The 12,569-nt window shown below is 41.1% G+C and overlaps 2 protein-coding genes across 8 annotated transcripts; both read left to right on the top strand.

Annotated features, from left to right (window-relative positions):
* The first annotated feature begins 128 nt into the window (after nt 1-128).
* lenep (lens epithelial protein) lies at nt 129-1,256 on the top strand. The gene is made up of 2 exons (XM_030749165.1): nt 129-885; nt 1,074-1,256. The coding sequence occupies exon 1, from the start codon at nt 547-549 to the stop codon at nt 739-741; it is 195 nt and encodes a 64-aa protein (XP_030605025.1). The 5' UTR covers nt 129-546; the 3' UTR covers nt 742-885; nt 1,074-1,256.
* Nucleotides 1,257-1,772: 516 nt separating this feature from the next.
* pbxip1b (pre-B-cell leukemia homeobox interacting protein 1b) lies at nt 1,773-11,792 on the top strand. 7 transcript variants are annotated; one of them, XM_030749079.1, is made up of 11 exons: nt 1,773-1,873; nt 3,519-3,600; nt 4,194-4,269; nt 5,291-5,349; nt 5,906-6,299; nt 7,175-7,402; nt 7,563-7,586; nt 8,155-8,207; nt 8,538-8,651; nt 8,800-8,890; nt 9,205-11,792. In XM_030749079.1, the coding sequence occupies exons 2-11, from the start codon at nt 3,550-3,552 to the stop codon at nt 10,725-10,727; spliced, it is 2,613 nt and encodes an 870-aa protein (XP_030604939.1). In that variant the 5' UTR covers nt 1,773-1,873; nt 3,519-3,549; the 3' UTR covers nt 10,728-11,792. The 7 variants fall into 7 exon arrangements, with proteins under 7 accessions (XP_030604939.1, XP_030604936.1, XP_030604934.1 ...); XM_030749076.1 differs by having other exon boundaries at nt 8,800-9,034; nt 9,208-11,792; XM_030749074.1 differs by having other exon boundaries at nt 8,800-9,034.
* The last annotated feature ends 777 nt before the right edge of the window (nt 11,793-12,569 follow it).

Below are 12,569 nucleotides of genomic sequence, written 5' to 3'. Positions count from 1 at the left end.
TCTGTCTGTGAGTTTGGCTTTGGCTGTGATATCTGTGTATTCACTGCGTTGGCCCCCTCTGTACCAGTATATCAAAAAGCTTCAGTGGAGACTGAAACAATGCACACGCTACGAGAAGATGTGAGCATTTGTCGTACACTGTTCTGAACAAAGAGTGGGATGTAGTGGGGAGTGTATTGGAGCTACTGGAACTCTCTTGTTTGTGGCTGGAACAGCGGGGGCTTATTCAGAGCAGAGTCGGTGCGGGAGGCATCATTCAGCGCAGGGGGACTGAGTACAGCAAAGGTAAACAAGGTCTTTAATCGAGCAGCGGACATTTGAAACCAGAGGACAGTCGAGAAAATGCCAGATGTGAGTGGAGGGCTTTTGCAGTTTGCATAGGAGGTTATAAGTAGAGGAGTGAACCGTGCCAGGAATACGGAGCAGACCTCAGCTGTTGCACGGATCTAGGCTGACTCTATTTGTCACGGCTCATCTTCCATTCCTTCTCATCGACTGCCCTCCTCGTTGCATTTGTCTGGTCACTCCTTCCCTCTCTCTGGAGCCATGCACCCCCAGCGTCCTCTTCCCCAGGCCATGCCTGCCGCCTCTCTGGGACAACACCTGCGGGACATGGCCATGGGCCTGGGACGAGGCAAGAACTTCCTGGGAGGAAACTTTGCCTATGGATTCATCCAGTCAGTTAAGGAATGCCTCTATTTCCTTCTCTGCTGCTGGTGCATCAAAGAGATCCTGGACTGACAGACTGAGAGAAAAGAGTATATCAAGTGGCAGAACATCGATTTTTCCTTGTTTCTCCATTGGTTCCTAAAGTGTAATTTCAACCAGCTTTTATTTCATCAGATATGGAGTGTTTGATGAGTGATGCTGGCAAAGCATTGGCAGGTACAACTTTTTTTAAATGATTGCTACCACCTCAGCATATAAACTACAATCATTATACTATTTAATTTAGTAATAATAATAGTAACAATAATACACTTTTAATAATAGAAGCATTCTGAATAAGAAAATTATTTAGTCAATCATAAAATCACTTAACCCCTTAAAATGTTTTTATTTTTGTTTTTCAGTGTCTCTATTGAAAGATGTTTTGGGGTTCAAGAAGCTCACCTGCAGGTTTCAAGATGATGCGGACTTTATTTCAGGACTGGGTTAGAGTTTTCCGAATTTCAGCCTGATGATCTGAGATTTCCAGGGCTGTGGCTCACTTGATCTTCACTGTACAACCACAAAGTAGTGTGGCGATGAATAAAGGAACTCATGAACAGAAAATTTTTGCTTGGATTTTTGCTCCTTTTGTTTTGATTATTTGATGATAAGGATATTCTGCACAGCCACATTTAGGTGGAGAAAAATGCTTTCGGTTTAGGTGTCAAGAATATAGCTATGAAACTGTTTTTGCTTACATATAATGGAACTTTACTAGCTTTTTTTTATTTAAAAAAATACTTAAACGAATATTGCTCAACTGGAGGCTCAGTGAAAATAATGAAACGGAAGATGGCAACCATCAGCTCAAGCCTGTCTCATGTCAGTGTCTAGGCCTGTGGTTATTTGAAAATATCAGACGTATGTAACAAAGCAGCAGCAGACTAATAGTACTAATTTTACACAGCCTCCATCACTTGCAAATGTCAATCAACTTGAAAGCTTTCCCACTGAATTGAAGCGATGTCGAATTCCTATTGGATGAGTTGAGCGACGAGAGGCGGGACCAGAGTAAACGCGTTCTGTGATTGGACGAGAAGAGCGTGGCTCATTAAGTTCTGGAGGCTCGTTCTAAGTTGTGAAGTTGGAAGGGAAGACGCGAAGAAGTACCTCCTTGTGTCTGTGGCGTGCTCTGAAGTCTAAAGTGAAGTGACCGACCACGGTAAGAACGACCTGATAGATTTAAATTACAAAGTAATGACGTCTTTTCTAGTCTTGTTTTTTCCCCGCTGTGTCGCCGAAGTCGTTTCCCGTTTTCCTGGTTGCTCGGCTGACAGTTGAAGTGGAAACTGCTTTTGATGGCTAAATGCCAACAATTTTCAGCTTGTGAAACGTTTAGTGGCGTATCCTACCAACACTGACCTTCACCACATGGAAGAAGTGATATCTCCGAGTTTAAACAGGTGTTATTTTGTCCATATGACATTTCCTGTCGTAGGTTTTGAACTTCTTCACTGTAACCCCGACCTTATTTGCATAGTGATGTGAGCGGTTTGTTTTGGTGATGCTGTGTGCGAAGCTGGCTTTTGCTCACAGCCAAACATTGACTGTGCTCATGGAAAATCCTGGAGTTTATCTCTTGTCCTTTTATGGTCATTTTTCCATGCACAGACACAGACGCTGCAAAAAATATCCAATCTCTAGAAGAAAACGCGCACATGCACGTTATTGTTTGAAGAGATAAGCTGAAGTTAGACGGGTGCAGAATTAAGGTATGACATTGTACTGACTCCCACAGGTAAAGTTTACAGGTTAAAATAAACGCTACTGATAAAGATCAGTGAATTAGATCAGACAAGGATGTTTCTCCCCCTCCTCTCTTAAAAGTTGCCTGCTTTGTGGCGCATGTGAAATAATCCTTTTAAAACTGTCCTTAGAATACATTGCTGCCTATGTTTTGTTCCCCATGGCCATCTTCTGTATGCTCCCTCTTTCTGTCTCTAGTCAATCTCATGGTAGCTATATTTAGCTGGCATCTATTTAAACCATTCCACTATATGCTCCACAATGCTCCTTGGGCCCTAGGCTAGATTCAGTAGACTTCTCTTGGGAGGCACTCGATTAGGAGACCTAAATAGCTGAGCTGGGAGAGAATTGAATTTGGGGAGTGAAGTGTGTCATTACCCAGACAGTGCGGTATTAACTTAAGTGCCTCCTTCTTTCTGCATTCATATAAAACTAGACAGGATACATATAAATATGCTTCACTGTTCTGCAGTCTTGTGTAATTTGAAAGGAAAAGCTTTATAAAAAATCAAATACCTGACACTTGTGCCTAACTAGGGGGTGAAACTAAAATGTTTACACTGTGGGGACATTTAGATGAACTATTTTACTTCTAAAAGTGTCATTCTAAAGCAGTGAGCAGATATATAGTCTACACTCTAAATGTGGTTGATTGTAGACATCTGTTTAGTACCAGTACCTTTGATATATGCAGCCCATTTTAATGACGGCCTTAGTTACCCATGTCTCGGCCAAAACATTTCCCAGCTGGTCAAAAGCCAGGGTTGCCAAAAGGCCCACAACACACACAAACTACTAATGAAGAACTCAATGCTCCCTGGGAATTAGACTTCCTGCTTGCATACAAAACACACACACACACAAGACATCGATAACACATTACAGTCAGGCCTTTATTGCCAAAATGGGTGAGGCTGAGTAGTAGAGGCTTGTATTCAAGTCGGGTAAACAATGAATGTAAATTTCTTAAAGCTGCAGTACTCAGTGTTACTCTAATTGTGAGCTAGTGGCATATTGTTAGTTGTCTCTTCAGTAAAACTGTAAATTATGTTGTGTTGCAGGAGGGACACACAAAGCCTCTTGGGAGGGGCCATGTCTGGCAGTGGCAGTGCTAACAACAGCTGGACCATCCTCACTCCTGAGGTATCATCACTCTATATAAAGGCATACACAGAGGATCTGGGCACGACCATATTGAAAATTGGTTTATTTCACAAAGGATGAAAAAAAACTACAGGATTCTTTTAATTTTCTTTCAGCCACTTCAATATGAAGTTGGTTTCTGTGCCGATTCTGTCTTTTTGTCAGCCTGTTTCGACTAGTATTCAGGGGGGCAAACTATTTTAACAGGCACTGGTCTATGGGTCTGTTAAAGAGGGTGATACTCAGTCATAACTGAATCTCAGAAATAATAAGTTAACCTGTATGTTTTGGTTGCCTCCATTATTGTTCCAACGACGATATCTAAGTGATAATAGACAGTACTGTGCAAAAGTCTTGAGCTACCCCTCATTTCCTTGAATCCAGCCAATATATCAGCGGGCCAATGATGTCTGGCAAATGGCCAATATTTATTTATTTATTCAAGCTCATTAGAACTGTACAAACTCTGGTTTATACAGTTTTTGTTTGCACTTTTCAATAAATGGCAGTTCCCATTTTCCTTGCTAAGTGTAAAGAAATGAGGCTTGCACAACATCGTATGTGTTCTGTCTGGTTTTTTTTGTCTGTCTTAGGGAACTGCAGCTGAAACCCTGAGGCCTGTGACAATGGGGACGGAGTACCATGAAAAAAGCCAGACATCTGCACCAGGTGCTTTCACATCCCTCCATCCATTTATTTTCTTAACCACAGATCCGGTTTAGGACCTGAGTGTATCTGAAAATACTAACACTTGTAGCCAGTGTGGCAAACTGAATGTTCATTCTTTGCTTTACAATCAGTTTGTAAGTTCTTATATTAAGGTTTTTAAAAACCTTAAAATGTAAGTTATTGCTTAGCACTCCATTTGATGCTTTCCATGAGAACGGGAAGTCATATTTCCTGATCCATAATCACAATGAAATTTGACCTGCTTTCTTTTATTTTTTTTTCCTTGCACTTTTTTCTTCTACTGCTGATTTGTCTTGTAAGGTGTGCTGGTATATTTTGAGGGTGAAAATCTGCTTTTTTTTTTTTTTTTTGCTTCATTTCTGTTTATACTTACATACTTATTTATCCAGCTCGTTCAAGCCTTTGTCAGACTCGTGCAGATAGGTGTGGATTTTGTTATGAGACACAAATCTATAAAACAGGCAGTTTTTTGTTTTTTTTGTTGTTGTTTTTTGTGGTACAAAAGTTCCTTTATTAGCATATATGTTTTTTAAGTACACATTTGGATGCCTGTCTGTTTACTATATATGATGAATCTAACTATCTGAAACTAAACGATAATTTAAAATCCAAAACTATTATAACCCTGGTGTGTAGCTGGTGCTTCGGGAGTTTTTTTTTTTAAATGATGGTTTGGGTGTGAAGTATAAATGCAACTTTTTGCAAGAGTTTCTCAAGAATTGGTTTTATGTAAGATTCTGCTCTTGGTGTATTAGTTTTCCAATAATAGCTGGTAGCTTCAAAATTATTACCTAAGCAACTAGAAATGACTCTAATCAAAGAAAACAACCTGTAAAATAGAGAAAAATACACCTCATCACTACCGCTAACCTTTCTGCCTGTGCGCACTGGGGGCAGGTGTGTGTCACGAATGAGAATTGCTCCACTTCAAGGAGTCACAATTGGAAAAATGTTGAATTGCTGCCCTAAATGGCTCCCCTCCTGTGTCTGTTTGGTCCAGGTCCTGGGGACAACAACCAGCCTGCATATGGTGCAGAGTCTGCAGAAGAGCTCCCTGTGGTGAGCTACCTATTAAGACAGTAATACATACAATGTTCTGTTCTGTAAAAGTACCATTTGTCACACTGCTTAGCTGACTGTAGCTTTGATGGGCCAATGAAAGCATGCTGCCATTTTTGAATATTCTAACAATCCCATGGTTTAAGGGATTACTAATTTTTGAATGCTCAAAGAATGCATGCTAACACTATTTATAGTGTAGCGGAAGAGAACACTTGATTCTGATTGGACAGAATTTGCTTTTTTTTCAGCAGCACAGCTCCCACATTATCTTTCTCATTTGCTCGTCTTATTTAGAAAGTGACTCATTTCAGCTGTTGCAAGGCTGTAGTTTATAGATAGCGTTCTTCACGCTAATGATAACACATTTCTATTTAAATAGCATTCCTGCCTTTATTTAAGACCAAATGTATTTTTATTTATTTTTTGCTGAAAACTGTAACTTTAGTAGTATTTACAGGAAGTGCATTGCTTGAGTTTTAACCAAAAATGCTGAAATACAGGAAGTGCAAAAACTTTCAACTATTCTTTTATAATGACCTTATTCTAAATCCAGGTATCAAAAGAAAAAACAGCAGAGATAAGTGAAGACTCGAGTGGTGATCAGCCCACCTCTGTGCCCGCTTCTGTCACGAATAACCCCATTCCTTCCTCTTTGGACATCTCTGGCAACTTGAACCGTGGCAGTGATGAAGTCAGCCACGCAGGGGGCCTACCTGAGGGCCCAGTGCAAAGCAGCTCTGACCCCGATTCATACTCTGACTCTTACACTCATGTAACTCCTTCCCCTGGAGAGCCTCCACACTCCCCGTTGAGCACAGAGACTCTTGGAGGGGCAGAGTTTGTGCAGGAGGAAGGAATGCCGCATCTGCAAAATGGGGAGGAACTGAAACAAGAAGGGGATGAGCCAGATCTGTGTCCAAGAACAACTGACTTGCGAAAAGAAGCAGGTATGAACAGGGCAAAAGTCGGGTCATTATTACTTAAATATTATAACTGCAGCATATGTTGTGTGTATGTCACTATATACGTGGCAAGCATAACCAAGTGGCATGTATCCTTTCTCTTCTACCACTGGAGACTAAAATCATATGTAGTACTTGAAATGTACTTGGACCACCTGGTTATGGACTTATTCAGTATCTGGGCCAAGATGTTGTCTAGAGAGGATGCGCTCTGTATGGGGAAGGGAGCGTGATGTGACAGAAACTTTTAGTTACATGACACCCTGCAGAAGTAAATTGGCTTCAGAGGGACAGGGACCACTGAAGTTTTTTGCAGTGTAGTCATTCTTGTTTGCAGCACTTTGTACTGCTACAGCATCAAAAGATTAGTCTTCTTTCACTCTGTTCTGCACTTCTTTCATAAACTTTGTGTTTAAAAAGTAGAGTTCAGCATTAGTGAGTTCTTTACAGAGCACAGCTGTATCATTTCTCTCTTGTTTCAAAACCAGCCTGATTTATGCAGTTTAAATGCAAGAAAATGCCTGTGGAGCAAATTAACCAGCATACAATGCCTAGCAGAGCCAATAAAGAAGCAAGTTTTACCCCCCCCCCCCCCCCCCCCCCACAGTAGTTACAGTGTCATAGCTGCAGTGATATTTAAGTTATATTAAGGGAAGAGAAATCTGTACACAATAAGTTGTGCTGCAGTTTTTTTTTTTTCAAATAATGAATCAGATTGAAAATGAAATTGCCAACTGCATATTTACAGAGTATTGTTGGGGTCTTTTCACAGTTTGAGTTTTTTCTGTAAAATAAATGAAACCTCTAAAATAACTGTTGGTTGAAATGTACTTTAATACTGTTTCCTGCCACTGCACCAGACTCCTCTGTGGATTCAGAAGCGGGTGAAGAGAGGACTGAGGGAGAGCCAGAGGTGAGGAAGAGAAGGTCCATTTTAGCCTCTCTGGAGCAGATTGGGAGAAGAGAGGAGGAAGAGGAAGTTGAAGAATTTCACCTGCCACAGCGAGAAGATGACAGTGGATTTTCTGTGAACAAGTGCATCCTGGGCGCTCTCATTCTGTTAGGCCTTGGCACCATCTTTTTCTCCGGTAAGCATGTTAAAAAGTTCTTTCTTTTTTTTTTTTTTTTTTTTTCTTAAAGATATTTTAGATGGATTTGGACATGCTAAAGTGAGCTAAGACAATAGAAAATAGTTGGCACTGGACTAGATGAAGGGTTCTCTGAGACTGAGGTGTACTATACCTGCAGGTATCTTCATGGATCTGGATGAGGGTAGGTTCTTTCTGTGTGCATGTGTAAGTCACTGAATTAATGAAATGTTTATTGACCACAGCATGTTTGCATGTGTGGGTGAGCATGCAGAAAAAAGGGTTTGCATTTTGTACTTTGTGTGTGTGTGTGTGGGGGGGGGTGTTAAAAGCTCTTCATGCTTTTAAATGTGAGAGTTTTGTCATGATTTATTATTGTTAATTATTAGCTCTTGTAAAAAGAATAACTCCTTACTTTGATGGCACCACTTTATAAATATTAGCTTTAGAGGCATCTCTAGTCAGTCACCGGATTTTGACATATAATTTGAAAAGCAAATACATGTGAATGAGGGAAAGGTTTGAACAGGATTTTTGCCAAGGAATCTATCTATACATTCCCTTTCTTGCAGACTTTGTAATGAAATTTATTATAAATGTTGCTTTTCTGCTCAGCTGAGCTTTATTTCACTGTCAGAAACCTTCAGTAAGCAATTGCCGCATTTTAAAAATTCTGTGCAAAGTAATATTTATGGCTTTTGCATGTTCTTTTTAACTTATTATGCACATTGAAGTTGAGCTTTGCATTGCAGAGAGCGACTATGGTGCAAGAGATCTGAAAGATACAGAGGTACCAGGAAAGCAGGTCAGTCTCTGTTCTCCCTCTATTGTCTGTGTTCCTTCTACTCTAACCTTTTATTCATTATATAATGAATATGGCATTTTTAGTATAAATTTTACAGTACAATGAATACTACTATTTTAACTTTGATATCTTTTTTTTTTTTTTTAAAAGATCCTCCCACAAGACTGGCAGCATTAGTGCTATTGTCTACCCACTGTGCTACTTGTTCTCTCCAGTTTCATTAACACATACATCTTCTTTCTTCTCCGCATCTCGACTTCTCAGTCCGGCCATAATTATTATGAGAAGACTTCTAATATCTTGCCATTGTGTTATTCTGTTTGTTGACAGGAGTGGCTTAACCCAGAGGCTCCACCACCCCCGATAGATGCTGAGAATTCAGAGCTTTTAAATAAGCTAGCCAAAGGGAATGAGCAGATTTCTGTGCTACAGGCCCAACTTCAGGTATGACTCCATTCTGTCTCTCACCTCATCCTCTGTGTGTGTACATTAATACATATATTTATACAAATGTGTGTCTGTGCATAAAGGTGTCAGTGAGTGTGTAGTATTCTCACAGGACCCTCTTTTCCTGTTCTTTTTCTTTAAGCAGGCACAGAAAGAAGAGCTAAAAGTAGCCGAGGGACAGGCAGCAGAGGGAGCAAAGGAGCGGCTGAGGTGGGAGGCGGTGGAGAAGGAAAACAGTAGGTTGAAGACAGAGACGGCATCTCTCCCTGTCCTTCAGAAAGAGAATGAGAGGATGAAGAAAGAGCTGGAATCATTCCCGGCCCTACAGAAAGAACTAGAAACACTGAGATCCACTGTGACAGAATTAAAACTCTCCTCAGGTACAAAGGGAGTGAGGGAGGAAGAAGGGAGGGGATGTGGAGGAGAGTAGAAGATTTAGAAGGATGAGAGTTATAAGAAAGCTAGGGAGTAGTTTCATTTTTGTTCTTTCTGTTCCTGAAATGTAATGCACACTTATCTGTTTTACTTTGACTTTTTGTGGTTCCTCCAGCAGGCAGTCAGACAACTCAAGCATCTGCAAAGCTCGCTACATTGCCCCCGCCTGGTCAGCCAGAGGACAGCAGGCAGGAAACGGCTGGGTCCACAGAGAGACAGACAAAGAATCTACGAGGTGACCTGAAGGAGAAAAAGAAAGATCTGAAGAGGGATAGATATGAAAATGGAGAGCACAAAGAGGGAAAAGAGAGGAAAAAATCTTCATGGATGGAGGGAGAGAAAAAGGACCATAAAGATGGTGGTAAAAGAGAACGGAAAAAGGAAAAACATGAGCAAGGAATGTTTGACAAGGAGAGAGATAAGGAAGGTAGACAAAAGAAGCATAGTGTAGGGGAACAACAACGGAAGGAGAAAGACTTGAAGAAAGAGAAGACTAGCCGAGGTGATGAAGGGAAGCCTTGGAAAGATGGGGAAGGAAAAAGAGAGTGGATAGAAAAGAGGGAGAAAAAAGAATGGAATGAAGATGTAGACAGGAAAAAAGCAAAGCATGAAAAAGTAAATGAGGGTAAACAATGGAGAGGTAAAGAGGAGAACAAGAATTGGAAGGAACGAAAGGATCATGGGAGTAGACAGAAAGGACAAAAGGAGTGGAAGAAGCTGAAAGAAGGCTTCAAAGAAAGTGGCAAAGAGCAATGGGAAGATAAAGACTGGAAGGAGAAAGGAGAGAAGAAGGATAAAAATGACAAACGTCAGGGTAAAGCAGGCAAAGAAAAGGGTGAAAGGAAACAGTGGGAAGATGTCAAAAATCACGGCAAAGAGAGGTCAAAGGAGGATGACAGGAAGCGGTGGAATGAATACGAGCGGAAGAGTCAACATCAAAAACATGATAAGGAATGGAAGAGCAAGGACAAGAAGTGGGAACAGTCAAAAGAGGAACAGTGGAAAGAGAGAGGAGGGTGGAACGAGAGGAAGCATAATGAAGACTGGAAAAAAGAGAGATTGCATTCCCAGAAAAACAAAGATGTAGACAAGTTTAAAAGTGATCGTGGCCGTAAGGAAGAACATCAATATGGAGACCAAAAGCCCTCTCACACACACCGCAAACCCTCCATAGGACAGCCTGAGTACTGGGTCCAACAGAGGGAGCGTCTGCGGCACAGCCCTAAACCTCCACAGCAGTGTAACTCATTGGAGTCCTGTGCAGAGGCTGAGCGGCTGCTCCCTGTCCCCTTATCTGAGTTTGAGGCCGTCCTCCAGACATATCTCGCTAAGGCAGAGCAGGCAGGTGTGGATAATTCCAAGAGGCAGGAGCTCAAAAAACTGGCTACGGAGTTCTTTAAGGATGGAGTTTTTGTTCACGATCAGATGAGCTTTCAAGCTTTTGTTGAAGATTTGGGTGATATTTTAGAAGACATGGTGGAAGAGCAGGAGAACGGGGAAGGAGATGGTGCCATAGAGGATGAAATGGAGGAGTTTGAGAGAGAAGTCATGAAAAAGTTTTCAGTGCCGGGAGCTGGAGAGAGAGAGGAGAGAATCAAAGGGGAATGGAGGAAGGAGAGCGGACAAGGACGTGGCTGATGAAATGATAGAATTGATGGATCTGTCAAAAGTGGCTAAAAGGAGTCAGGGCAGACGAGGGTTTACTCAAAGGGAACAATTCTTATTGGACCACAAAGGCTTAAAAGTATACATTTATCAACCTGTCATGCTTTTTGCAGGCTGGCCTTTTGTGTTTTACCTCCATCTGCTGTCCAAGTGATTCACTATTGTTTTCTTTTGTTTTGTTTTTTGTTTTGTTTCTTTTGGCCCGGGGGGGTCCACACATGCACACACCTTAATACACTGTCATATAGGAAGGGCTTGAATATACATCGGACTTTATTTTAATTTGTGCGTGCGCTTAGTCTAATATTCTGCATAAAGCTATTTATTTGGAACCGAGCACATGCAGCTAATGTGAACCGTTGGTGTGAAAGTCATTTCTGTGCACAATACTGTATTCTTTCTGCATCCCAGAGATTACACTGTTGGCTTGATTTAGATTTCTAAAACATACTGCGTAGTCTCATTCAAACACTACATTTCTCTACAAACAGCACTGTGCACTGTTGAAGCTTATTTGCTGAGCGGGCCGGTAGCTACAGTGTGCCATCTGCAGGTTTTAGTGACTTAAGCCTGATTGTTAATGTCAGATTATTATGAGCGGATGGCTAAAGGATGGACGGCTGAAAACATTTAGTGAGGGTCTGTATTCATGACATTTCTGTTTGTATATTGTGTTTAGGAACTTGCTGAAATTTACAAATGTATAATTAACTTATTTTATAGCTGTAGGTATAATATTAGTGTAGATGCATTGATGGGCACATGAGAAATTAACATGTTGAGCATGTTTATTGCTTTTCAGGTGCAGAACTTGCACAGATGTCCTTAAGTTATTGTTTTGCGATGAATGTTAGTTTGTGTTTGGTGATGGTACTTAGAAAACTGCTTTCAAAAAAATGTTTTTTGTTTTTTTTTCTCTTTACATGCTTATGTATGTTATTTAAAGGCCTTCAGCAGCATAGACTGTTTTTCAATGATTGCCACACAGTGTGTGGTAGTACAGAGAAGTGTAAATGTTAGAACAGTTTTCCCATGTTACTGGCATAAAAATAAAATAAATTTAATGCCTCTCTGTGATGAATAATGCTTGATTTTTGCCTTCCCTTAAAGACGAAACAGGTGGGTTAAAGAATACTTCCTGGAAGTGTGTGCTCGTTATAACAGGTTCTCCTTAGTAATGAGAGATAAGCCACGGGCTCTTGCCACACACTTTGTTTACACTATTTACAAACTCAAACAGTTCTGACACTTCACCCGGCTGGAGCTCCATTCCCTTTTATTTTCACACCCATCCAGCTTCTTGCTGCATTACACCTATGTGTCACTCCTCCTTGTAAAGGAGAGAGCATGATTAGTAACTGCGTGCCAGGTGTGCTGTCCTTAACCAACCTACCCCACCTGTCCCTCCTGCAGTCAAGCCATCAAACCACACCCCACTGCCACCCGTGTCTTATCAGACTTGTCTTATTGAACTCAGGTTGTCTTTCTTATCATGAACTTGATTCTGCAAGGTTAGGAACAAAAAGAGTTCTTATTGAACATTTATCTGAATGTAGTTTGTCCTTTTAGCAATTGTCCCATTCATTTGCCTGTATTTGGACTGTGGGAAGCCACAGGGAGAACATGCAGGCTCCATGTGGTTTGGGGGGGATGCAACCACTACATCACTGTGCTGATGCCCCCTCAGAAACAAACATGAGAGAGTAGGAGACATAGGTGACTATTGTGATTTCATGGTATTCAGGCACAGAGTCTGTCAGTCAATCATTCTCTCTATTTGAGACTGGAAAGTGGAATCTGGACCTGGCTGGTTGC

The sequence above is a fragment of the Archocentrus centrarchus genome, chromosome 16, assembly GCF_007364275.1.
Source record: "Archocentrus centrarchus isolate MPI-CPG fArcCen1 chromosome 16, fArcCen1, whole genome shotgun sequence".
NCBI lineage: Eukaryota > Metazoa > Chordata > Actinopteri > Cichliformes > Cichlidae > Archocentrus > Archocentrus centrarchus.
The sequence above is the reverse complement of the archived record's forward strand: the minus strand, read 5'-3'. Positions and strand labels throughout refer to the sequence as shown.